The sequence below is a fragment of the Taudactylus pleione genome, unplaced genomic scaffold (genome assembly GCF_031769625.1).
Source record: "Taudactylus pleione unplaced genomic scaffold, aTauple2 ptg000454l, whole genome shotgun sequence".
NCBI lineage: Eukaryota > Metazoa > Chordata > Amphibia > Anura > Myobatrachidae > Taudactylus > Taudactylus pleione.
In genome coordinates this window covers 18,193,267-18,220,023 of record NW_028284856.1, presented here as the reverse complement: position 1 = coordinate 18,220,023, position 26,757 = coordinate 18,193,267, and the positions used below count along the sequence as shown (strand labels likewise).

The following is a 26,757-nucleotide window of genomic DNA, read 5'->3' as shown; positions in this document are numbered from 1 at the left end:
TGAAATTTATGTAATGGACACAATTCTTTGTTTACATAGTATTAGTATTAACTTAGTGATCTAACATTATATAAATATTTGAATATAACATTTTCTGAATAAGAAGTGAATAAGAGGCTGGAAAATGAATAAGTGAATAAGAAGCCAACTTCAGTCTCGTTATTTTTTTCGAGTATACTATTGTATAACGAGCAAAGAAATTGTATTTCTGTGTATTTCCAGTTATCATTTACACAGAAAGTGGGCACAGAGAAGCTAAACCCTGTGCACGGCGCTGTACTCCGGTATACCCAGTACTACTAAGTACATTCTGTGCCTCCACAGGCCGTGCTCTCAGGCTGATTGGTCGCTGTGGCACCCTCCCCTGCTCTGTTCGCTGCCTCACTGGCTGCCAGGCCGGCTACACGGGCGGTGTCCTTGCTGCAGCAGCTCATCATGTGACTAGTGAGGGAGAGGCGGGGGCCGGAGCTGTCACCCAACCCATACAGTATATACGGCGCTGGTGCACTGGAAAGGATCAGAAGTATTACACCTGAGAGCGCTGGTGGTAGCATTATATATATAGTATAGCATTAGACATAGTGACTATATACACATGGGGGAACGACGGTAAGGGACACTGAAATACACAGGAAAGTGAGCCTTTAACATGTGTGTACATGCAGCGTAAGGCGGAGAGTCACCCATGTAAAACATAGGGGGCGGGGACCTGCTGCTGATACTACTCCGAGCAAACCCTGGAAAACAGGGAGGAAGTAAGGAAACGGAGGAGGAGGAAGAGGTGGAAAAAGCTCAAAGGCAGCGGCGAGGAGGAGGAGGAAAGCAGCAGCCCCGGAGACGGACGAAGGATGAGGCTGGTTCGGCCCCCCGGCACCTCTGCCCCCTGCCTGCTCTCTGTGTCCGCCCTGAGCTTCATCCTGCTGCTGGCGGGATGCACAAGTTCCTCCATCAGCCAGCAGGCGGAGAGTAAGTGTCATACAGGGACTGGGGGTCTCCCACCATGGCCGTTACCCATCACCCAGACTGGTACCCTGCTCCTTACCTGTCACCCAGAGAATGGCATCCTCCCTCTTACCCCCAGACACTGCCAACCTGTCCCTTACATGTCACACAGACTGGCGTCGTGCCCCTTACCCATCTCCCAGACTGGCACCCTGCCCTTTACCTATCACCCAGACTGGCACCCTGCCCCTTACCTGTCCCCCAGAGACTGGCACCCTTCTGCTTTCCCCCAGAGACTGCCACCCTGTCCCTTACCTGTCACTCAGACTGGTGTCGTGCCCCTTACCTGTCACACAGACTGGCATCTTGTCCCTTACCCATTACCAAGAGACTGGCATGTGTCCCTTACATGTCACCTGAGACTGTGACCATCCCGTCACCCACAGGTTTACTCCCTACTCCTTAACCATCACCCAGAGACAGTCACACTGCTCCTTATCCATCACCAGTGTCTCCTTGCCCCTTTAATAATACCCAGAGATTGGCACTCTGTCTTTACCCATCCCCCAGAGAGTGTCACCTTGCACCTTACCCATAACCCAGTCTCTGGCACCCTGCCCCTTACCTGTCACCCAGAGACTGGCACACTGCATCATCATTACCAGCTCATAATGAAATGGACAATGCCCAGCCTGTCAGCTATCATACAGGGTGTTTCACTCGCTATTGGCCCCAAAGATTTTCCTATAACTTTTAAAATAATTGACGTAATTTAGTGAAATGTGACACAGACATACCTTTGTCTATGAGAAACATGAGGACGTCATAGCAAGTGTGGAAAGTGTTTGCCAATAGCATCCAGGCCAGCTGTTCACCTCCCTAGTCAGCAGTGCAAAATTCATATAAGGGAGCCAAACCAGCTGCCAGTGAGGATATAACCAGTGAGGATGGCAGTTGGTGCGGTTTCCCTATTTGAATTTTGGACTGTGCTGCAGCCCCACCTCTGAAGCCGTCACTGCTAGTGAGTAGCTATTTCTGCTTAAGACAGTGGTGTTGTGTACTGTGGCGTCCACATTCAGTGTGTCTGTGTGTTACGTGCCGATAGGAACCTGTACACGGCTGAACAATGCGTATTTATTGTCCAGACTACTGGAAAACAGAGTCGATAAAAGCATGCTAAAGGCAATTTATTGAATATATTTATGTTTGAATTATTATACACATCAGTTACTTAAAAAATTATAAGAAAAACTTTGGGGCCAATAGCGAGTGAAACACCCTGTATTATTTCGCTATACCCTGCTGTTAGCGTCTTCATCATTTGTTGGGTCAGTCAGTGTATAGACCAGCTCCCATCTGTATAAGGTGTTGTCACTGATTGCTGGCATTAGCACCTATTTAAACAGATCAATTGGGGGTATATTTACTAAAGTGAGAGTTTTTAGAAGTTGAGATATTGCCCATAGCTATCAAGCAGATTCTACTTAACCGTTTACTAGAACCTTCTAGAAGATAATAGTTAGAATCTGATTGGTTGCTATGGGCAACATCTCCACTTCTAAAAACTCTCCCTTTAGTAAATTTACCCCTAATGCTGGGTACACATGAAACGATCATCAGCGATAACGATATCGCTGAACGATCTCCCTTTAAAAATCCTGGAGTGATGGATGAATGATATTGTTCATCCACACACCCAAAAACCATCAACGATTGCAGATCCCTATGGAGAGATAACGATATCATCCAGGTTGGCCTGCATGCATGGACGATGGTCAATATCGTTATCGTCCTGCGGGAGCACACATCGTTGGTCGTTCATTGCATACACACGGAAGGATATGAACGCTATATTGTTGAACGATATCATTATCGTTCATATCGTTGAAATATATCGTTTCGAGTGTACGCACCTTTAGACTGGAAGCAGTGAATGGAATTTATCACTACTAAGAAACCAATGTACAGCGTGCATGAAGCAGCAGCATTATTCTAATCTAAATAAAAGTTGAAATGTTGGAGAAAGAGAGATCAATATGTGTAATTATCACGTGTACATATTATTATTATTGTTATTATTATTTTTTTAAGAAAGATGCCTGACCCCTTTTCCTGGCAGGCTGTGTTATGTCCATATGTGTGGTGGAACCTCAACCTGGTCTGTTTGTTTGTATGTATTAGTGTTACTGTTAATATCACATTATCTATCCTTTTTACATTAAATATTTACTTGTGAAAGTTAGTACAATGCAGGAAGTAACTATTGTCTTCAAAAAAAGCTGTCTTAAGTTACTTTAAACAAATGATAGAGAAACTAGATATTATGGGGCCCATACATCTGGCATCTATTGGGGCAATTCCCCGTTCTGACGATGCCTGGGGCGAGGGTTCTGCAAAATCCAACGTGCTGGACCATCTCAATTAGCCGATTCTGACCATAAAATGATCGGAATTGGCAAGTCGGGGATTGTTAAAGTAGTATTTTGCCGATCATCATAGTCGGTGGATTGGATCAGCTTCAGCAGAATGGGGAATCTCCGATTAGATAATGTCTGTGGAAACATTGTATAACAAGTTGTTGTCAGAAGCTGTTATTTAAATGACATTTTCTCAGAAAGTGAAATGACTATTCCCTTCTCTGTGGCCATTGGTGGGAAGAGAGAAGCAGTAAGCATACAACAGTGATGGCAATATTTATAAAGCTGTATAAGTGTGGTCGCTATTTAGTAGCAACATTAAGCAATGTAATATATAGGACGAGAGCCACACTTCTGCATCCATGTATAAATCCCACCGAGACATTGGCTTTTAAACAATAAATTCCTATGAGATTTATAAATGATGATAATAAAAGTATTGAATGAAGAAAGGATTGGAGATCAAATATCAACAATCTTTGGGTGGTGTTTAAGTAAAATAAAAGTGTAGAATATTACCTGTGTTGGGGTGAGCCTTGTGATCAGGTGGGTCCCCTAATTTCTGCCATCAGTAGGTGAGGTTATCCTCATTCCTGCAAGCACTATGGGCCTGATTCAGACCCACTCGCAAGCGGCTGTCTGCTCGCAAGTGGGTCGATGTTGTGCGCATGATCCAGACGCGACGAGCGAAGGAAAGTCCTTCGCTCGTTGTGTCTGATCAAAGGGGGCGTGCTGTCGATGTTGATTGACAGCACGCCCCCTTTGGTGGGCGTGCCGGGGGCGTGCCTCCCTGACGGGGGCGTTCCCAAGGGAACGCCTACCGTCAGAAGCCGGCCCACTGACATCACTAGTGATGTCAGTGGGAGTGATTTTGGCTCTGATAGAGCCAAAATCACTCCGGGCCTTGCTGTTGAAAAACTCAACCGCAGGCTCCGGCTCGCAGTTTCGATAGTCGCGATGGTCACGACCATCGCGGCCATCAAACTGCACGCTCGTATAGGCTGTGGGTGGTGACCCACAGCAATACAAGCGTCCAGGAGGACGCTCCAGAATTATGGAGGGCGGCCCTCATTCAGAGCGTGCGCTCTGCTCAGAGCGTACGGCTCTGAATGAGGGCCTATGTATGTTGTCAATGAAAAAACTGCCTCTATGGTATAGGATACACTGAATAGTCCCATGGGTCAGCCACCTTATTGCTACTAAAGCAGCTTGTTGTCAAAAACATGGTTCTAGCAGGTATGAGGATGTCGGGGAACTTGCTGGATGAATTATGGCAACATAGGTAAGTAATATTTTACATTGACTTTTCAGTTAAATTATGCTAAAATAAGTTTTGGGTAGAGGTTTATAATCCTTTAAGATGTATGCTGTTCGTTTCATGTAGAAGTGCATATGCCACCACAATTTTCCCGCATCATTTTGGCAAGAGCCAGCCATCACTGTTGCTGTGTGGATATGGACATTGTTAAATGTCGACTGGCAACACGTCAGCATGTGAAATTTCGAAATTGTCAGAATGTCATTACTGTGGACCCTGCTCCTTGTGCTATCACTAACCTATATTTTCCTTTGTTTATTTTGTGCAATAGTAAAACATTAATTTTGCCCCATCTGCTCGCTTTTTGATCCCACTCTTCTCCCCAATTAACAATTATCTGATAAGAAAGTAATCTACTTCTGCCCGTGTTTGAGGAGGAAGGAGGGGTAGAGTAGATAGAGGTGAGCAGAAGTTTTTAGCAATACATGAGAGTATTCTATATGCAAAACCAACAGAGTATTACAGGGGCTCTTCAAATAAGTTTACTAACTATTGGATGTAGCAGTCACTGTTACATATTGTGCAGAAAGCTTTTTTGTATGACTATGGGAGAGATGTACTAAGCTGATTAACTGCCAGACACTCAGCTCCTAACAGTCATGTTACAGGCTGTGTTTGACAGTTAGGAGCTGATTGTCTGGTAGTTTATCACTCCAATTATCACTTTCAAGAGCTAAGCACATCTGCCCCTAGGTCCCTGAAAGCTGCATTACCACTTACTGTATGAATTATCTGGATCTTCCCTTTCTCAGAACTCCCAGGATCCTGTATTTCACACTGTGGAGTGGGAAAGTTAGTGTGAGGATCAGACAGAATAGCATCACAGACATTGCAGCCTCTGATTTGTTACTATCTGTAGTAATTTAAAAGGACATATTTTTAAACTAATTTTGGGTGAAAATGGACGTTTCTGGGGGATATCCGCAAAAAGCCTCCCCTGGATGTATTATGGGGATTCTGCAGCAGATATTGGATGACTGTGCATTCTGGAGCTTGGACCAGGTTAGCTAACGTCATCTTAAGATGGTGTTAGCCATTGTAGCCTATAGACTACATATTGCAGATTTTATAGCCACTCGTGAATGCATGTCTGATAACCACGCATGTGCAGTAGGTAGCCGGGGTTCCCCATGTTCAAAGTAATGTGATCTGACACTTTATATCGCAGGGACGGGATCCTGTCAGAGCGCCTGTCCCAGAATGTGATCATAATACATCCGGACGGTACAGAATTTATTATTGCAGCAAATAGAGGTGATGATAAGTTGTAGTCATCGGATCTAGGACCCGATAATAAATGGACCCCTAAAGCAGCAAACCTAAAAGTTCTTACAGTTAGGTAGTAGTGTAGCTTTAAATTACTACAGATGTGTCCAAATACATCTATCCTTCGTGTGCTACAAGTCACGCCACACATAACGTGGGAGCTCCGTGTGACACAATAGCGCAGAGTATCTTTTCGTGCAACTTTTCACCTTCAAATGCATCTTATTCACATAGCGATGTGAATATTTAGCACAAGCAGCTTCTGCTGATTAAAATGATATGCAGCCTATGTTCTGTGTGCAACTGTGGGTGTATCTGCATGCTAAACACTACGTTACAGTGTTACAGACGCTGGCACTGTAATGTAGCGTTACACCCGCAGTTGCACACAGAACATTGGCATGCTGCATATAGAAGCTGCATGTGGCAACTATTCGCATCGCTATGCAAATGAAGACGCATTTGAAGGTAAAAAGTCACATAATAATACGCTCAGCACTACAGAGTCACGCCACGTCATGGCGCCACTGGAAGGGCTGTTTATCGCGCAAGGAGGCTAGATGTATATGGACACATCTGTAAATAGAGTACTTGTAAATTAAGCCCATTAAACCCATAATTTTAGCCTTTTATGTAAATAGAAATGGAAATTGAGTTTCCCCTGTTTTAACCCCATTGAAAGCAAGAGAGTTTAATAAAATGATCGCCTACTTCAAAACTGATATACGTTACATTACTGAGCAGCAACTTGAGGGGTAAAACCTGCAATTCATGATGCAATGTGTTCTTCTAAATCATATTGGAACAGAGATAATATTTTTCTAAAGCTCAACTGGATGTTGTATGTTCTGGATAACAATGTACAGCAGATCTATATTGTTATACTGAAAACGCATAGTATACTAGCTGAATAACTGAAGTTCTGTTTGTTTTTGGGGTTTTTTGCCTTTTTTAGTTTTTTCTTTTTACTTCTCTATTTCAAGAAAAAATTAAAACCATTGACTGGATTAGGCAAGTAATATAGATTGCATAGTTTTACTGTTCCTGTAACATGCTTAATTAATATTTAGTTTTTTACTGAAAGGAATAGTGTGTGATTATCTTTTTGAATTTTTTTTTACATTTTTTTGTTTTAACCTCAATGAATAATAAGTTTTACTTTTAGTAGTTCTTTCTTCCCACCACGCTATGCTTTGTGTAGATGATTGGTATTGTGTCTGCTTATGTCAGATCCAATTCCCCGACAATGCTGTGCTTTCTATAGTTGAAATATAGTGACTTTACACTTATGATTTTCTTAGGTCTGGAAGTTTTGACATACAGGAGCTGATGCAGTGTTGAACACCTGTATGCTGAGCGCATCTGGCATGATTCTGCACTGTGTATGCTCGGAGTGCGCACAAGTACAGGCGATGCAGAATTGCAGAGCCGTAACTAGACTTTTTAGTGCCCTGTGCCAGAAAGCATTGGCACCTCACCTATTTTTTAAATAGGGAAATAAAGCACTCGAAAAAGGACCATGGCCTCGTGGGGAAGGGCTAGTGAAGAGATAGGAGGCCAGGAGATGCTGGGGATAAAATAAGAGGAAGCTACAAGTGAGAATGATAATAAACAGAATATTTAATAAACAGAAAATTGACAGGCCCAAACAGCACCCCTTGTCCTGTGGCGCACTACCCTAGTTACGGCCCTGCAGAATTGCAAATTTTTCAGTTGCATCCACACTTATCACTGAAGAGGTGTAACTGACCTATACCGAGGCTTAATCATGTAGGCAAAGCTTAGTGATGGCATGTTGACGAAACTGCAAGATAAGCAGAATTGGATGAAGGTCACAGTATACCTATTTAAAGTTGTATTTTTGCCCATAGTACAGTGCATGCATACCTACTCTCCTGGAGACTCCCAATTTTGCGGGCTTCCCAAAGAGTATATGGCCTTCCTAGTGAAGTGGGCAGGATGGGGAGCATAGTGTCAGGAATTGCGGTGCGTGGAGAAAGGGCAGAGCCAATATAATGCAATTCTATGATCACATGATTTTTGCCCCACCTCGTCTTCTCAGATGCGCAATTCACAACATTTTTGTCACTGGAGGCTGGGTCTAATGAAACATATAGTCCTAGCCCAGCCCACCCAGAGAGGAGATTTACAAAGAAGGAGTTAGAGAGCCTGTGTTTGTTGTGGACCCGGGGTGGTAACAGGAGTAGACACCGGATCAGGTTTAAAGTACTGAAAGGTGGGTTGTTTAATGTGAAGGTTGGTAGACATGAACAATTAGATAAACTAAAGTCCAGTAATAAACTAATATATGTGGCAGGAGGGAACTGTAGTGAGTGGAAATAAACGAATGTCCAGATCAGTGACAGAGATGAATAAAGTGAAGGTCTGGTGGAAGGTGCAGGTCTGATCTCCAGTGGAGTGCAAGGCAGAGCGGTGCAGGCTATGCAGGGAGGCGGAGACCGACAAGGAGCTAGGGCTAGCACCGGAGCACAAGTCTAAGGTACAGGAGCGCAGAGAACTCTCTCTCTCAGCTGACGCTGTGAACACGTTGCACTGGCAGGGTGCTCCAAATACCCTTAAGTACCCAGTAACGGAACGTGATAGGCCAGAGAGAGCAGGTGACCCACAGCAGGTGACCCACAGACAATTGGCCTGCTATGTCACATGGCCAAAGACAACATGGTGGCGCCCATACAGCCGTGACGCGGAGACACCACTAGACTTACCCTTGCCAGGATGGCCCAACGCTGGCAGACCTCTGCGTACATGCAATGCCAGTCTCCACACGCCAACTCCCCCGCCAGAAGGACCGCACCACAGTGCCCTCACTGTTAAGGACATCAAACCTCCACGCCGCGAAACCCTGGTTGTGACAGCAGGCAAGTATGCTACAGTTTAGGGCAAGTGCACACTGATGATGACGACTAGTAGCAAACCAGACTTAAGGTGCCCATACACTGTGCGATAAAGCAGCCGATCCGACGGATCAATACGATTTAGCTGCTCTATCGTACCGTGTATGGGCCTAATATCTGACAGAGCGCGTGCACCCGTGGGATCATACATCGCACCCCCAGATCTTGCTGCTGGTTCTGGGGTTGCAATGTGCGATCCCATGCAGCGCTATGTGTGTGGGGGGAGCCGGCATATCGGGCGGTCAGCTACCTGATCGCACCGTGTGTGGGGACCGCCCGATATGTTGGATGTCCGATCCCCCATTACGTTGCATATCGCACCGTGTATGGCCAGCTCTACTCATAGGGCGGCAGTTGTATCACAAGATGCGCACAACTCTTATATGCATCGTTTGCTTCACACAGCTTAGCAGGAACATACAGGGGCGTAGAGAGCCCTGCCGGGCCCAGGTGAAGAGGGGCTGTGGCCTAATCGCGAGCGGCGTAGCGACGCCCCCTTGAGAAAAAAAACCCCAAAACACTTTTGCAGCGCAGCTGCTTGCTTGGGAGGGTGCTAAACCAGAGGGGGGTGTGATCGCTCCCCCCCAGAGGACATAGGAGACTGCTGTGGCTGCTGCTCAGCATCCATGAACAGTCTCCCACTGCAGCTCAGCATACGCTGTGTGCTGGGCTGCTTTTGAGGAAGGGAGGGGAGGGGGTAGCACCAGACCAGGGCCCCTCAGGAAGCCTGGGTAAATAGTACCCGCTCCCCCCTCTCGGCGCCCCTGGGAACATACACCTATTATACTCTGCATCAGCCCCAAAGTGTACATCTATTTCTTAATTCCTGGCAAACGACAAGGAAGCTTTATATGAAAATGTTTTGTCACAATTTCTAAAATCCTATTTTGTGATTTGTTAATGGGCATCAGGTCCTCCTCAGAAAGCCATGCATGTCACATACTTTCTTTCTTTTCTGAAGTGCAGATTGACATTATGACATGGAAATACACTAATGCAGTGGTTCACAAACTTTCTTGGATCACTGTGCCCCGGAGTATCAGCATTGCACCCCTAGGCCAAAAGTTGTTTTTTTTTGAGAAATTTATAACAAAGGATTAAATAAATTGTGCTTACCCATCATCCTTAAGTACAGTTATGTGGTGCGCTTCTGCTTGTCCACATATTTTATGATTGGCAGCCGCTAGCTCTGGTTTTCCTATCACATTGGACCCCCAACTCGTGGCACCCCTGCAAATGGCTTGCGGGCACACAGTTTGGGAACCACTGCACTAATGTGAAGTGTTGTGCACATATTCTGCAGGTTACTTGTATTGATCTTACATTGTAGGATGCCATGAAGGTTATATTATGTACTTACTGAACAAGACATAATACAGTATGAATCTGATATGTATTATGTATATGTAACATTGAAATTATTGATAATCAAGCACATGAATTACATACTGCCATTGTCATACTGTTTTGGATCTGTCACAAAATATATGAACAATAATCTGTATGCAAAATTACAGGATAAGTATCTCTAAATATTAATTTATTTTTCTTAATGAAGGTATTGCAAGAAGACCAGCCCTTCTAAAAATGGACCAAGCTATTCTACTAATTAACAATGAATTACACAATGAGAAGCTTACCATTTATTGGAGCTCTGACCAGTGCTACCAGGTATAGTCTGTTTTAAACTATTTCACCCATTATTTTAAAATACATAAAAGGAAAACTCTGGATGGGGACAGCATATCCCATGGTATGGTCCAAGGTGGATGGTGTTATTATAAAATTGCATCCTGTTCAAATTAGTCTTGTTTTATGTTATATCCTAATACAGCACTATTTTGGATATCATAGATGTAACTAGACAGCTTGGTACCCTGGGCGAAAAAGAAAAACTCCTTCCATATATTTTTTTCTCAACTATTGCAATCCCCCTAAACTTGAGAGTTCTTTAGAACTTTATTTTTTGTTTAACTCCTGCGCTTCTATGGCTGCTTCTCATCTGATTCTAGGATGAGATCAGGACGTCTCAATCCCCACTGAGTGTCCCTAGTGCAGCACCAACCGAGCACAGGAGGAGGGAAGCCAGGGACAGCTGGGTGTTTTACTTGCTTATTATCCATTGTAGCGAGCACCCTGGCAGTTCACTACAGGCTGGCACAGTGGCAAGAGCATCTTGGGTATCATTACACCCTTGACAATGGCCTCAATCTCACCACCTGCACTACGGCTCTGACTGACTAGGTGGTTTGTTGTAGAAATCCATTTTAGAGTTCACTGGCTTAAACCCATCACCTGACTTGCATTTTTAACATAAAACTTTAAAACACATTTGCCTATTAAATCGGAATCGGTATGTATCGAAATCCCGACACCGGCAGATGAAGATCCTGACTAAGGTAACTACGTACCGTTGTGTACATGTCCCCTAAGGGTTAACACAGTAATGTTGTGCCATGTTTTTCCCATTCATGTTAATGAGCTGTGCACTATATGCTCTATTGACATGAATGAAACTCTCTAGCATAGTTAAATTCATGGGTGTATATGTAATGGGTGCAGAGTGGGCCCACACCGCACATACTGCTTCCACTCAAAATATTTACATCTCCGTCGGTGGCGCAGGTTTCTCCAGGAACATGGTGCAAGAACCATGTTTCTGGGGGGCTGTGCAGCAGACATCAATGGAAACAAGCTACTGAAATCACTGGGAAAATGGCGTTGGCATCAATTTTTGCCGGAGATTGGCGCAAGCGCAGTAGACTTTGGCAAGTGTCAGAGTTTACTGCGAAAATCAGCTGCTGCTCATGGGCCCTCCCCTCTATTGACTCTGTCCTGGTTACATTTTATTTACAAAGCACTGACCTACAGTACCACACAGTGCTGTAAACTGAGGGAATACACATTACATATAAAAACATGTAACAGAAGGAGGAATGTCCCTGTCCAAATGAGCTTACAATCAGGTGTAAATATATTTTAATACATAAAAGTAACAGAATAATTGGGTTTGTGCTGCTTGTTTTTGTACATTAAGTACAGAGGGCCTGATTCAGACCCGGTCGCAAGCGCTGAGTGCTCGCAACTGGGTCGATGGTGGCCCAGAGCGCATGACAGAGCCGGCTCCATCGTGCGCATACGCGAGACCCGGATAGCGACGGGCAATCCGTCGCTCCGGTTCTCGCACCAAAGGGGACGTGCTGTCGATGTTGAGTGACAGCACGCCCCCTTTGGTGGGCGGACAGGGGGGGTGGTTGCCCGATGGAGGCGTTCTCATGAGAACGCCTACCGTCTGGGGGCGGCCCCACTGACATCACAAGTGATGTCAGTGGGAGAGCTTTCGGCTCTGTTTGAGCCGAAAGCTCACTGGGGCTTGCGGCCACGAGACCCTACCACAAGGGTCTCGTCGCAAGCCCGATGGTCGCGATGGTCTTGACCATCGCAACCATCATCCAGGCCGCTCGCATTAGCTGTGGGTGGCAACCCACAGCAATGTGAGCGGCCAGGAGGCCGCTCCATGAAATTAAAAAAATAAAAAAGACTCCCTGATTCAGAGCGAGCGCTCTGTCAGAGCATCTGGCTCTGAATCAGGGCCAGAGTTTGTTCAATTCCCTTCAGTGGGGATTCCACACGTAGCCAGTCAGCTATTGCAATGACTGGGAAAAGCTCTGTGCCACTTTCATTTTGGGTATTTGCAAATGCATGTGACTACATCCAGTGCAAATCATCTGTAGGACTACCACATGAAAAGCATAATCTATTCCTAAGCAGTTTACATATTTATTTAATTTTTCAAACATGTTCAGTGCCAGTGAGTAATGACTTTTCAATGCGCTAAAATACATGTAACCTATGTTTCTACTTCAGGGTCCATAGGGGGTCCACAGGGTTGACCTTGGGGATATAGCTGGATCAGGATCCATGGGCACCACACAGTTAAGCTTTTAGCTCCCAGGATGCACTTGGGTCCTCCTCTATACCCCGCCCCCGAGCCACAGGCACCTCAGTGTAAGCTGATGCCCGGCCGGACTCGGTCACCGCGCAGGGGGGCTGCAGGAGCAGCCCCCAGAAGCTTTTTATTTTCTAATAGATTTTATTTATTTTAGTTTCTCTTTTTACTACAGACGGCAGCGAAGGGCTGTCTGTACAGACGCCCACGCTGCCGCTCTGATCCCCGACTGGCGCCGCGACGCCAGTACTGATCTGGGGATCGCGGCGGGAGGACTAGCCGGACTCTGTCTACCTCCCAGGACTGCTGCCGGAGTCGCCGGGGATTCAGGTAAGCCGCGCGTCGCTGGCTAGCAGCGGCGCGCGGAATACCTTAAATGCAGTCCTTTAGCCTCCGGTCCTGGGGACAGACCGGAGGCTGCTGGCAGTGGCGGCGGGCCCCCCCATAACCCGTGGGACCACTAGACCACCAGGGATAACCGGTCTCTGGCGGCCATTTTTTTCTACATGTGGCAGCGCAGATCCCTCAGGGAGCACGCGGACCGGTCCCCCTGTGTACCTCTCCCCTGTTAGGACGGCGTACACAGCACTATAGCCCTCCCAGACACTGAATCTGGGCGGTTGAGTGTAGTGTAAAGGTGCAGTGAGTATATCTTCCTGCATGGTATGTGACTTTTGCTAGTGCTGCTGTCTGTATTTTTCTCTTATTACTGTCAGCTTATATCTATCTCTTTCCTTCTTCCTTAGCCCTACAGGTGTGGAGGAGGGGCTTTTCTACTAACCTCACATATATAAATCAAGTATTTGTGAGGTCTGTCACATACAGTTGTGTGCTACACAGTGCCATATTCAGGACTGTTGTTCAGCACACAGGGAAGTGCAGTTCTTTTTTCCTCTATTGCCATATATATTTTGTCTGTACATTATATTTGGTTATGTCTGAGGGTGAAGTTGAGCACTCCGGGACTCCAGTGTTGTTTTCCTGCAGGCGCTGCTCTGCGGGATCACATAGGGAAGAGGCATCTCTGGATGGCCTTTATGAGCGGTGTCAGTTGACTCCTGGTCAATCCAGACCCCCTATGACACAGGAGCCACCATGGGCTATGTTTTCACAGGTGCTGGTGTCTCTGGCGGACCGCCTTGCGGCTCCGTCTGCTGTCCCTACGAGGACTCTGTCCCAGCCTACCATTTCCCATTACCAGTGTACCCCGCAATTATTGCAGAGTTCCATTGGGTCACAGACTGTGGACCCTTATTCAGGATTGCCTATCTATTTTCAGGCCTCTCCTGCTACACAACAGTCTGTGGTGCCTTTCCAGACCAATGTGGCAGCTCCTCCACCATGGGTGGACGTGCTCTCCAGTTCAGTCCAGAGTCTGGCAGCTGCATCTTCGACTTTTCAGTCGATGCTGCACAATGACAGGGCTGCAGGGGCGTCTAAGCGTGCACATAAGTTGCATGCGGCGCAGATTTCGGACACTGAGGGGTCCTCAGATGAGGGTGATGTCCAGGACGACTCCGATTCGTACACCTCGGCTCAGGAGTTGGAATCTCGGTCGTCTATTAATGTACGAGCTCTGGTTAGGGCGGTGCGTGCCATTCTCCTAATAGAGGATGAGGCACCTGATCCTAAGTAGAAATTCCCTAGTTTAAAAAAAAAAAAAAAAACTAAGGTGACTTCGGCGGTATTCCCCCTATCTGATCAATTAACGGATCATATGGCGGTGGCTTGGCAGACACCCAGTAAGAGATTTGTGCCTCAAAAGAGGTTGGCTTCCAATTATCCATTCCCGGAGGCGCATTGTAGGAAGTGGGTAGCTCCACCGGCGGTGGATTCCCATGTCACACGCCTTATTAAGAGTGCTACGCTGCCAATACCGTCAGTTTCCTCGTTAAAGGATCCCACGGACAGAAAGGTTGAGGCTTGCCTTAAGTCTATTTATTCCCTCTCGGGAGCAATTGCTCGCCCGTCCAGGGCCATTTCCTGGTGGCTAAGGCCATTAGGGTTGGGCCAATGCCTTAGGGGACACTTTTCCTGAGGATACTCAGGAAGTCCAGAGGGCATTACTAGGACAGATGAGTGATGCGGCTTCTTATATTAGAGAAGCTTCCTTGGACGCTAGTCTGCTAACCTCTAGGGTGTCGGCTGCGGCTGTGCATGCCCGCCGCTCCTTATGGCTGAGGTCCTGGAGAGCAGACGCTGATTCAAACAAGGGCCTGGAGGCCTTACCTTTTAATGGGGAATTACTTTTTGGTCGAGACTTGGATAGGATCGTGGATAGACTGGCTAGGTCCAAGAAACAAGCTTAGAGTGCCAGGCGTCCCTCTTCCAAACAGGAAGATAAGCCTTCCGCCTGATGGGACGGGCCTCCCTCTGGGGGATCCCAGAGGGGAGGCCGACTTCTTCATTTCGCCCAGAGCTGGTTCAATACCACCACCGATGCCTGGGTGCGAGAAGTGGTCTCCCAGGGGTACGCCCTGTCTTGTCGGCGCAGACCGCCTCACTAGTTTTTTCTGCACGAGTCCTTCTCAGGACATAGCCAAGGCTATGCTGATCAGGGAAGCTATAGACTCCTTGCTGACTGCAGGGGTCATTGTACCTGTTCCACAATCTCAGCATGGGATGGGGTACTATTCTGCTGTTTCTGGTACAGAAACCCAATGGCTCCCATCGACCCGTTCTAAATTTAAAGTCTTTGAACAGGTTTCTCAGGATTCCCAGGTTCAGAATGGAAACCTTGTGTTCCATAATTCTGGCTATGGAACCAGGGGATTACATGGTCTCCCTGGATATCCAGGACGCTTACCTCCATGTGCCGATAGCAACGTCACATCAGAGGTGTCTGCGGTTCGCTCTGTTGCACCGTCACTACCAGTTCCGGGCTCTCCACAGCGCCGAGGGTGTTCACCAAGGTGATGGCAGTTATGGCTGCCCACCTTCGGAACCAGGGGGTACGGTTGTTAGCGTATCTGGACGACCTCCTATTGCTGGCAAGCTCTCCGGAGGTTCTGCTGCAACATCTCCAACTGACGGTGGCTTGTCTGCAGATGCACGGGTGGTTAATAAATTGGAGGAAGTCATCCCTGATCCCATCTCAGCAGAGGGTCCATCTGGGGGCCCTCCTAGACTCTCATCAGCAGCGGATCTTTCTAACTCTAGAAAAGGTATCTTCCCTACAGTTGCGGATACGCAGTTGCCTGGATTGTGCCAGTCTTTCGGTACACTCGGCAATGAGAGTGCTGGGTTCCAGGGTGTCGGCATTCGACATGGTGGAATTTGCCCAGTTTCACTCCAGGCCTCTGCAGAGGCTGATTCTAGCAAACTGGAATGGGTTGCCTCACCGGATCCGGTCACAGACCCTGGTGCTATCTCCGGATGTACGACAGTCCCTGAATTGGTGGCTTTAAACAGCTCACCTTCTCGAGGTTCGCCCCTTTTGGATCCCGGACTGGGTTCGGCTCACGACAGATGCCAGTCTTCGGGGTTGGGGGGCGGTGACAGGCTCCTTGTCACTTCAGGGTCGTTGGACAGCGGAGGAAGCGGCTCTCCCCATTAATGTTCTGGAACTAAGAGCCGTGTACAGGGCTCTGCAGTCGGCCGGCACCACTCTTCACGGAAGGGCGGTGCAAGTGCAGTCAGACAACGCCACCACGGTGGCGTACATCAATCACCAGGGAGGAACTCGCAGCCGGGCTGCGATGGCAGAAGTGTCTCACATCCTAACCTGGGCGGAGTGCCACTTTCCAGCGATCTCTGCAGTCTTCATTCCCGGAATCCTCAATTGGGAGGCAGACTTCCTCAGCTGTTACGACGTGCATCCAGGGGAATGGTCGCTTCATCCAGTGGTATTCCAACTACTCATGGACAAGTAGGGACTGCCGGAGATGGACTTGATGGCCTCTCGTCACAGTCACAAGTTGCCCGTGTACAGGTCAAGGACAAGGGACGACGGCGCCAGTCTGGTGGACGCTCTGTAGGTCAGATGGACGTTTCAGCTGGCATATCTGTTTCCTCCGATATCCCTTCTGCCTTGGGTCCTGCGCAAGTTCTATCAGGACGGAGGCACTCTGGTACTGGTGGCCCCAGCGTGGCCAAGACGTCCGTGGTACTCCAACCTACAGAGTCTGTCCATCGATGTTCCGTACCTTCCTCCTCAGCGGCAGGACTTGTTGTCTCAGGGGCCCTACCTTTACCCGGATCTGGGTCGTCTGTCTTTGACGGCGTGGCTCTTGAGACGGCCGTCTTAAGGTCCCGGGGCTTTTCTAGTTCCGTTATTTCCACCATGCTGAGGGCACGCAAGCCTGCTTCTGCAAGGATTTACCATAGAGTGTGGCACACGTACTTTCAGTGGTGTGAGTCCAGAAACTTATGATCCTCAGGTATTCAGAGTTTCAAGGATTCTGGCTTTTCTTCAGTCGGGTTTGGACTTAGGTTTACGCCTTTCCTCTCTGAAGGTGCACGTGTCTGCTTTATCGGTTTGGTACCAACGTAGAATTGCTATGTTACCGGACGTACAGACTTTTTTTCCGGGGTGTTCTCAGGATTCTCCTGGCTATTGCTTCAGCAAGGAGGGTTTCCGAGTTGGGGGCACTTTCATGTAGTCCCCCCTTCTTAATTATTTTCTCCAGGACAGAGCAGTGCTTCACACTCGTCCTGAGTGTTTACCTAAGGTTGTCTCTACGTTCCATATCAATCAGGAACTGGTGGTCCCAGCCTTTCAGTCCCCTGATCTTACAGCAGGGGAGACTTCGTTGGACATTGTCCGTGCTCTCAGAGTTTATGTTGATCGGACTGCTTCTGTTCGAAAGTCCGACTCCTTGTTTGTACTCTTTGGTTTTCATAAGAGGGGTTGGCCTGCCAACAACCAGACTTTGCCACGTTGGTTTTGCTGGTTATTAGGGAGGCTTAGATACGAGAGCATTTACCTGTTCCAGCCTCTGTTAAGGCTCATTCCACTCGTTCTGTGGGCCCTTCTTGGGCTGCTAAACGTGGTGCCTCAGCTGTTCAGCTGTGTAAGGCAGCCACTTGGTCTTCGGTTCAAACGTTTCTAAGATTTTATGCGTTTGACACCTTTGCCTCTCAGGATGCATCCTTCGGGCGCAGGATTCTCCTTTCTGCACAGGAGCGTCCCCGCCCTTAGTTGAACTGCTTTGGGACATCCCCAAGGTCAACCCTGTGGACCCCCTATGGACCCTGAAGTAGAAAACAAGAGATATGGTAAGAACTTACCTTTGTTATCTCTGTTTCTACGAAGTCCATAGGGTCCACAGGGCGCCCGCCCTGACGCACCTGGCTTCTAATGGGCTGTGTTGCTGGTCACCGGTATTTCCGTCTCCTTTTTCTGTGAGTATGGTTTCTTGTGTGTTCCAGTCTTCCTTCTCTCTGTTCCATATTCTCCTCCGGCCTAGGCTGCTTACCAACTGAGGTGCCTGTGGCTCGGGGGCGGGGTATAGAGGAGGACCCAAGTGCATCCTGGGAGCTAAAAGCTTAACTGTGTGGTGCCCATGGATCCTGATCCAGCTATATCCCCAAGGTCAACCCTGTGGACCCTATGGACTTCGTAGAAACAGAGATAACAAAGGTAAGTTCTTACCATATCTCTTGTTATTATATTAAATATCTAAATTGTATATACAGCTGAGAATTAGGTAGGTAAGAGCTCATCCTAATGGCTGATGTTGGTGTGCACCAATTATATTACTATATGTAAGCTTATATATGTAAATATAATTTTGTATAGGCTTTATTAACATTAGGTGACAAGATGATGATAATAAATAATATTTGGGAGCTACCTGAGATTTTTTCATTTGAAAATTTGGACATTATTATCTAACCCAGTTTTTCTTTTGGTATTTGGAGTCAGGTGTTTATACACCTTTATTGGGGCACTCACGCAGGGTCAGTCAACCTATCAGACCATTTTCTTCAAAATTTGTATTTTGGAAATAATACTTTTTTATTCGTTTATATTTGTTCATAAGGAACTAACAATAATTACCCATTTTTAAGTCATATTTATTGTAATATAGCCCACTGAGGAGATGTCCATGACATGTATCATGCAGTTGTTGTGGTAAGTTGGCATACCCAGGTGCTCTTCACCCACCCTGTCCCCTTTTTTGTGGGTCTCCTTTATTCAAAGGGGCACAGCCATTTTCCCAGGCTCATTACTGATTTATTACAGGAGATTTTTGGGAGTTCCGGGTCCCTGGAGTTGTAGCATCGTCGTCGTGAGCAGCTTTTCTGGTCCTACCTTGACTCCACTCCCACAAACTAGACTGGGCATTTAGACCTGTTTGTAAGTTGCAGTAGCTTGTAATAAGATCTGAATGCTCAGTCTATCCATCAGCTTAGGTCAGTCTACTTATATGCAATTTATGACTGCATCCCCTTTATTTATTTGATCACATTTTGATAATAGATGATGGTTAATGTTCAAATTATGTGTTCATTCTCCAAAAACATTAAAGGGAATAAAAACATTAATATAATTCCTCCACTCATAAATTACCTATGTAGCCAACAAATATTAATATGATGAAACTGTTGTTGTTTGTCAATAAATGGGCTTGGTATAGAATGTTTACCATTGCAATGTCAACAGTGGCTATGTAGACATCAGAAAGGTGATATCTGGTTCCGGACATAGTTAAATTGCTAGTTACAGCGGATATTATAGCTTTATAAATGCTCCTAAAATGGCATGTTTGGATTTCTAATGTCCACACGGTTAAGATCCTGTAAGTAGCATTTTATCAATGCCGAGTGATGGCTTTCTGGTGTCTACAGAGTCGTTGACGACATTGTAACTGTAGCTATCCGGACTGCATCCCCTAGCATATGCACACCCCTGTGCTAGGTACGCATAGCTAAGCATAAAACTTATGAGAATAGTTTCTCTTCCATGAAACAAAAGGACAGATGCTTATCGAAGACACCGTAACAAGCCATACCATAGGCTTCCACCTAGGTTTTTTGGATAAGTAGTCCAGCCTAGATTGTGTTTATGCATTTTTGTTTCAGGCTGTTATGACCTCATCACTGTCCTTCCAGGACAATTGACAAATATTTCAATACTGTACTTAACCATGCTTATTGTGTATAACAAATATTTTTAAAAAATACTGTTTGTGATTCTTCTGACTACTTGATTTTCTTTCTCTATTTTTTGACAGTGCCTGTATCAAACTTTAGATATAACAGACCCAACAAAAGAGAGAGCTAGTGATATAGCTGTAGTAGATACTAGACACCCCATAACCCTACAAATTAATGACACCTTGGGGAAGAGAGAGCTCTGCCGGTAAGTTCTAAATAGAAGATTTTCCATTGATCTTTTTGCTTTGTTTGTGCAAGTATTGTTGGTTTTATCTCCACTCTCCAAATGTTATGATTCACAATGCCCTCTATCACCTACGTAGAAAAAATCGCCCGCAGCTTTAACCACAGTAAATTGATCTATTAAACATTTATTCAGCTTTCAAATACTAGAATGTAAACTTTTTGGGCAGCTTATATAAAAGGCAAACTAAATTGCAACGCCCAAATTCTAAAAAGGAAATGTAAGACATTAAATAATAGACTGTGATAATAATCCCAGTTTCTATTTCGTCTGGGCTGGGGGACATAGGACCATGGGTTGTAGGTGGGAAAGCGTGGATTTGGCACTAACACTGAAAGCTATTACTCCTCCCCTCTGCAACCCCTGACTTCAGTGTAAGTTTAGTGCCTGTGGAGAGAGTCACCTTTTTTCAGGGCTGCTCTGCAGCCCTGCTTTAGCTTAGGGATTTTCCTTTATTTGTAATGTTATCTTTATTTTTTACTATAGGTACTGTGCGCTGCTCATAGCAGCACACAGCTGGATTGTAAAGCAGCGGTGAGAGCCGCATCTAAGGGGGGATGGCGCTGAGCACTCCCCCTATTCCACACACTCCGGTTTCTGAAGACACCGTCTGGGCCCGGGGATAGCGCGCTGCTGTTACCTGGTAACAGGCAGTCAGCGTGGTCCTGGATGGCGTGCGCCATCTTGACGGGTTTCTTGTCGGCGGCTCCTTTGGGGAGAGCGCCGACTATAGACCGACCGCAGGTGAGACCTACAGCAACACCACACTGGACATGCTGTTCTTGGAAGCTATGCAGTGTTGGGCCTGGTTAGAACTTGGATGGGAAACCACCTGGGAATACCAGGTGCTGTAGGTAAATGCGGGTCAGTCCAAGTGCTTTCCCCACTGAGAGGGGTAACACTTGAAGGAAGGAGCAGTGAGGCTCGCTTCAGTATGACGGGGGGAGGAGCCATGGCTGCTGGTATTTTTTACATGTGCCCAGTGTCAGGCTAAATTGCTGTGTGGACAACTGGATGCATGGGCTTTGTATATGGACTGTCAGCTGGGGCCCACGTGTGCGCAGTCAGCTGGGGGAGCCAGTCCGCTTACGGAGGAGCCGGCATGTGCTCAGGCTATGAGCCGTTCACTCTCTGACTTGGTGACGTTGCTCCGCCGTAGCGCGAAATTAGACCGAGCAGCGCCAGTGCCTGTTTTGCCCTCACCCTCTGCTGTTGCAGGGGGTGGTTACCAGGGTCCTGATCCTCCTGGGGTCCGTACCATGGAGCGCTCGGCGGTAGGGGTCGAGAAAGTACCGGCCTTTATGGAACGCTTCTTTGAGGAGTCTAAACTACGCACTATGCATAAGCATCCTCCTCCATCCAGTGTCTTGTTGGAGTCAGATCCCGAGGGGGAGGAAGAAGAGGAAGAGGGGGAACTCCAAGAGGAGGTTCTGCCCGACGAGGAAGGTTCAGACTCTGTGTTAAGTCAGGGCGTAGAGGACTTTATTATGGCAGTATGACAGTCTTTGGACTGTCTGTACCTTGACGCCTCAGCTAGGGCTTAAGGGCCGTTTAAGCGGAGGCGTAAGAGGGTCGTTTGTTTCCCAGTGTCTCAGGATCTTTCAGATCTGGTAGAGGAAGCCTGGAAGGCTTAAGGGATACAAGAGGCTGCAAACTTAAGGGAGACAAGGGGCATTGTCTCCCGAGGTTATGTGATCGACCTAAGGGGGCAGCCGCCACAACGTTTCTTCGCTACAGCATTACCCAGGGAGCCCAGATAAAAAGTATGCTACTTCTCGTAAGTTTGCAGCCCTTAATCCCTTTCCACAGGAGCAGGTCGCTAAGTGGGAGCTGCCTCCAAGAGTGAATGCGGCTGTGGCTCGTTTAGCAAAGCACACGGCTCTGCTGGTCCAAGGGGCGACTTCCTTTAAGGATCCACTGGACAAAAAATTGGAGGGATGCCTTAGGAGTATTTTTATGGGCGCCGGAGTGATTATTCGCCCATTTTTGGCATCTGCATGGGTCTCGAGCCATGGAGAAGTGGGCTGACATATTAGTGGCAGGCCTTGCCGGTGACTCATCCAGAGAGGACTTGCTTGTACTGGCGGAACAGATACGTGCTGCTGCAGACTGTGTGCGAGGCCGCACAAAATGGAGAGCAGACTTCCTCTAGAGTCTCAGCCACGGCAGTCGCGGCAGTCTGGGCACTCTGGCTTTGCGCCTGGGAGGCGGACGCCGCATCTAAACGCGCTTTAGAGTCTCTGCCTTTTTGTGGAGGCATCCTGTTCGGCTCTGAGCTTGATACTATTATATCCCAGGCGAGAGGTGGAAAGAGCACTTTTCTGCCTGTGGCGCCCCAGAACCTAAGGGCTCACGTTTCCGAGTCTACCGTTCTTCCTTTCGAGGAGGGGGAACGATTAGAGGTCAGGGGGCCCGAGGATGCTCTTTTTCCCAGTAGGGGTTCTGCCCCCCCGGGGTAGATTCTCCAGCACAGTAAGGCGCCTGGGTGCTAGGGCATCTGAGAAGCCGAGTACCTGACAGGATCTTAGTCCATCCAGTCTCAGGGAAGGTAGGGGGCAGTCTCCTTCTTTTCTGAGACTGGTTGGTATCTTCGGGAGTAGATGCCTGGGTAAGGGGTATTGTCTCCCGAGGTTATGTGATCGACCTAAGGGGGCAGCCGCCACAACGTTTCTTCGCTACAGCATTACCCAGGGAGCCAGAGAAGAGACGGGCCTTAAACCAGGCTATCCGTTCCCTCTGTGCAGAAGGGGTTATAGTTTCTGTTCCACAGTCTCAACATGAACGGGGGTTTTACTCCAACTTGTTCCTAGTCCAGAAACCCATTGGCCGATTTTGAATCTACTAGCCTTGAATGCCAGCCTGTGGGTGGATCGGTTTTGTATGGAGTTGCTCCGATCAATGATCCAGGGTATGTCAGCAAACGAGTTTCTGGCATCTATCGACATCAGAGATGCATATCTCCACATACCGATTTGGGCGGGGCATCAGTCTCTACTCAGGTTCACGGTCGAAAGAGCCCATTACCAATTCTAGGCTCTGCCGTTTGGTTTGGCTACAGCTCCGCAGGTCTTCACAAAGATCATGGCAGCAATGGCAAGCTTACTGCATTCCAAGGGAATAACGGTGATTCCCTATTTGGACGATTTGCTAGTAAAGGCGGATTCCGCTGCCCAACTTCAGCTCCACCTGGATCACACAGTGCAGGTGTTACAGCATCATGGGTGGATACTGAATCTCGAGAAGAGTCACCTCAGGCCTTGCCAACGTCTGACGTTTTGGGGGTGATCGTCAATACAGCACTGGAAAGTGTTTTCTTGCCCGATGCCAATGCCCGGGCCCTTCAGGACTTAGGGCCTGATTCAGACCCGGACGCTATTTGCGGCCGCTCGCTGGCTAAAAGGGGCCGGCTATTTAAATCATGTGCTCGCACTGCGTCGTGTAAAGCCGCACTATGTGCTCGCACCTGTATAAAGACGCCCCTTTGCCACTCGCAACACACGTCATCTCCGGCAGTTGTAGGATTAATCTGGAACATCGAGAGCCATCGGAGCTGCTTGGAGCGCTTGTGGTAGCCTTTTCCCACCACAACATTGCGAGCAGTTCAGGCTAAAATACAACCCAGTGACGTGTGTAATGACGCTACTTAGCTAATTATGCACACACATTAAACGCCGTTCTGACGGTTGGGCACGCTTGCGTTCGCACATACACACCCCTGTTTACAAGCACCTTCCCCTGTTGCCACCCACAAATGGCACTGTCACTCAAAATAGCAGCCCGACTGCGGGCTACGGGTGAGCACTTTCCAATCGCAATGACTGGTTCGCGCAAGCACATTGCGACTCATACGCATGCGCAGATTGCGAAAATTCGCTCAATGCGTGCAAACGCAGCATAGCGTCCGGGCCTGAATAAGACCCTTAGTCAGGGAAGTGATGTCTGACCCTCGGCCATCCGTTTGGCTGTGCATGAGGTTACTAGGCACGATGGTCTCTACCTTCGAGACCATCCATTCACTGATTCTCCAGTGGGAGATTCTTTGGAATTGGACGGGCCGCTCAGACCACCTTTCTTCTCAGTTGCTGGTTTTGTCAGACAGCACTTGTCAGTCACTTCGCTGGTGGCTTATTACCGATCACCTTCTCCAGGGTCGGTCCCTGGTGACTCCCAACTTGATTATTGTCACCACAGACGCATGTCTCAGAGGTTGGGGAGCGGTGACGGAGAACCTCTGTCTCCAGGTGACCTGGTCGTCATCAGAGATAGGTTTCCCAATAAATATGCTGGAGCTCCGGGCCATTTATTGGGCACTGTGTGAGGCTCAGGCCCTCCTGACGGGCTGACCAGTGAGGATCCAATCAGACAATGCCACGGCAATGGCACATGTAAACCAACAGGGCGGAACCAAAAGCACACTTGCCATGGCAGAGGCAAGTCTCATTCTCTCTTGGGCGGAGACGTTCCTCCCGGCAATTTCAGCAGTCTTCATACCGGGAGTGGAGAATTGGGAGGCAGACTACCTCAGCAGGACTACGTTCCTGCCAGGGGAGTGGTCTCTCCACCTGGAGGTTTTCCAGCAGCTGGTCCAGAGTTGGGGGCTGCCGCAGGTGGACCTGATGGCGTCTCACTACAATTGAAAGGTCCCTCGATTTTGTGCAAGGTCCAGAGATCCTTTGGCATTTGCAGTGGATGCCATGACAGTTCCCTGGAACTTCGGTCTGGCCTACATTTTTGCTACAATTCCCATGTTACCAAGAGTACTCAGTCGAGTCAGGGAGCAGCAGGTTTCAGTTATCCTAGTGGCTCCAAACTGGCCGCGCCGGTCGTGGTTCGCCACGGTTCTCAGGCTAGCCGCAGGGCCGGGTTGGAATCTGCCTCTGCGTCCAGATCTTCTGCTACAGGGGCCATTCTGTGAAGAGGGCCTACCTCAGTTGGGTTTAATGGCCTGGTAGTTGAGACCGGGCTCTTGAAGGCCAGGAGTTTTTCCCCTTCAGTCATCAGGACCATGCTCCGGGCGCGGAAGCGGGTTTCCGCGCAGAACTACCACAGGGTTTGGAAAACCTATATTGTGTGGTGTGAGCAGCGGGGAGTACATACTGCCCAGTTCCGCCTGTCAAGGTTTTTAGCATTTTTGCAGGGCGGTCTGGAGGCCGGCTTGCGGCTTCAATCTTTGAAGGTACAGATTTCGGCTCTCTCCATTTACTTTCAGCAGCATGTGGCTCTCCTCCCAGAGGTGCAGACTTTTTTTTACAGGGGGTCTTGCGAATACAGCCTCCGGTTCAACCACCAGTAGCGCCATGGGATTTGCCCCTGGTTCTGTCGGGTCTTAAGCAGGCTCCGTTTGAACCTTTGGAATCCGTGGACCTTCGGTTCGTAACGTGGAAAGTGTTTTTTCTTATGTCCATTGCCTCGGCTCAGCTGGTCTCTGAGTTTGGGGGCCTGCAAACCACCTTTTCTTGTTTTCCATGACGATAGGGCTGTGCCCAGGACAGTTCCTTCTTTTCAACCGAAAGTGGTTTCATCTTTCCACTTAAACCAGGAGATTATTTTTCCTGTTTTCTCATCTTCAGAGTCCTCAGGGGACCAGGATGATCTATTACTGTTGGATGTTGTTCGGGCCCTACGCATCTATTTAGACAGAACTTCGATCTTACGTAAGACGGACTCTCTATTGGTTCTCTACGACGCCCTCAAACGGGGCTGGCCAGCCACAAAGCAGACCATTGCAAAATGGCTCCGCTTAGTGATTTCAAGGGCTTACTCAGAGGCGGGGCGCCCGGCACCAGCTAGGGTGTTGGCTCATTCCACTAGGGCCGTGGCGGCCTCCTGGGCGGCGCGTCACGGGGCCTCGGCTGAACAGGTTTGTCACGCAGCTACCTGGTCCTCTGTCCACACGTTTGTGCAGTTCTACAGGTTTCATGTTTCTGCCTCCGTGGACGCCCATTTTGGGTGTACAGGTCTCCGGTCGGGCAATCTGAGCATTCCCTCCCATGGGGGCGGCTTTTGAACATCCCATGGTCCAGTGTCCCCCAGCCCAAACGAAAGAGAAAATAGGATTTTTGGGTACTTACCGTTGAATACTTTTCTCTGAGTCAGGCTGGGGGACACTGCGTTCCCTCCCTCACTCTCAGCGGTATTGAGTGTGAGTTATGATTTTCCGTCAATTTCATTTTTATTTTTCGGAGTGACAATGTCACTGAGTATTGCTTCTCCTTACCAGGCACTTTTGAAGTTGTACTGAAGTCAGAGGTTGCAGAGGGGAGGAGTTATAGATTTCAGTGTTCGTGCCAAAACCACGCCTTCCCACCTACAACCCATGGTCCAGTGTCCCCCAGTCTGACTCAGAGAAAAGGATTCAACGGTAAGTAACCAAAAATGTACAATATCTTGCTTTATGACCTTCTTTGAGGTGGATTCAATTAGCAGCGAAAAACCGAGGTTGGCGAAAAGCGCAATTTTTTGCCTCATTCGCGTATTTCCAGGCAAAGTTTTTGTCTGCTTACTCAATGCGCGCACCCGCTTTTCGCCCTATTCAATTGTAAAACAGGCGAAAACGCATATGGGCGAATGCAGCGAATAGCGGAACCAGCTAAAAAGTTAGTTTT

The 26,757-nt window shown here is 47.9% G+C and overlaps 1 protein-coding gene and 1 pseudogene across 1 annotated transcript in view; both read left to right on the top strand.

Annotated features, from left to right (window-relative positions):
* Positions 1-461: 461 nt before the first annotated feature.
* Positions 462-26,757, top strand: part of HGSNAT (heparan-alpha-glucosaminide N-acetyltransferase) — an 80,716-nt gene continuing 54,420 nt past the window's right edge. The window contains exons 1-3 of the mRNA XM_088448418.1: positions 462-966; positions 10,417-10,529; positions 19,986-20,113. Of these exons, the coding sequence (XP_088304544.1) occupies positions 849-966; positions 10,417-10,529; positions 19,986-20,113 (359 nt within the window). The 5' untranslated portion in view covers positions 462-848. The remainder of the gene's footprint in view (positions 967-10,416; positions 10,530-19,985; positions 20,114-26,757) is intronic.
* LOC148505471 (uncharacterized) lies at positions 24,139-25,621 on the top strand (annotated as a pseudogene).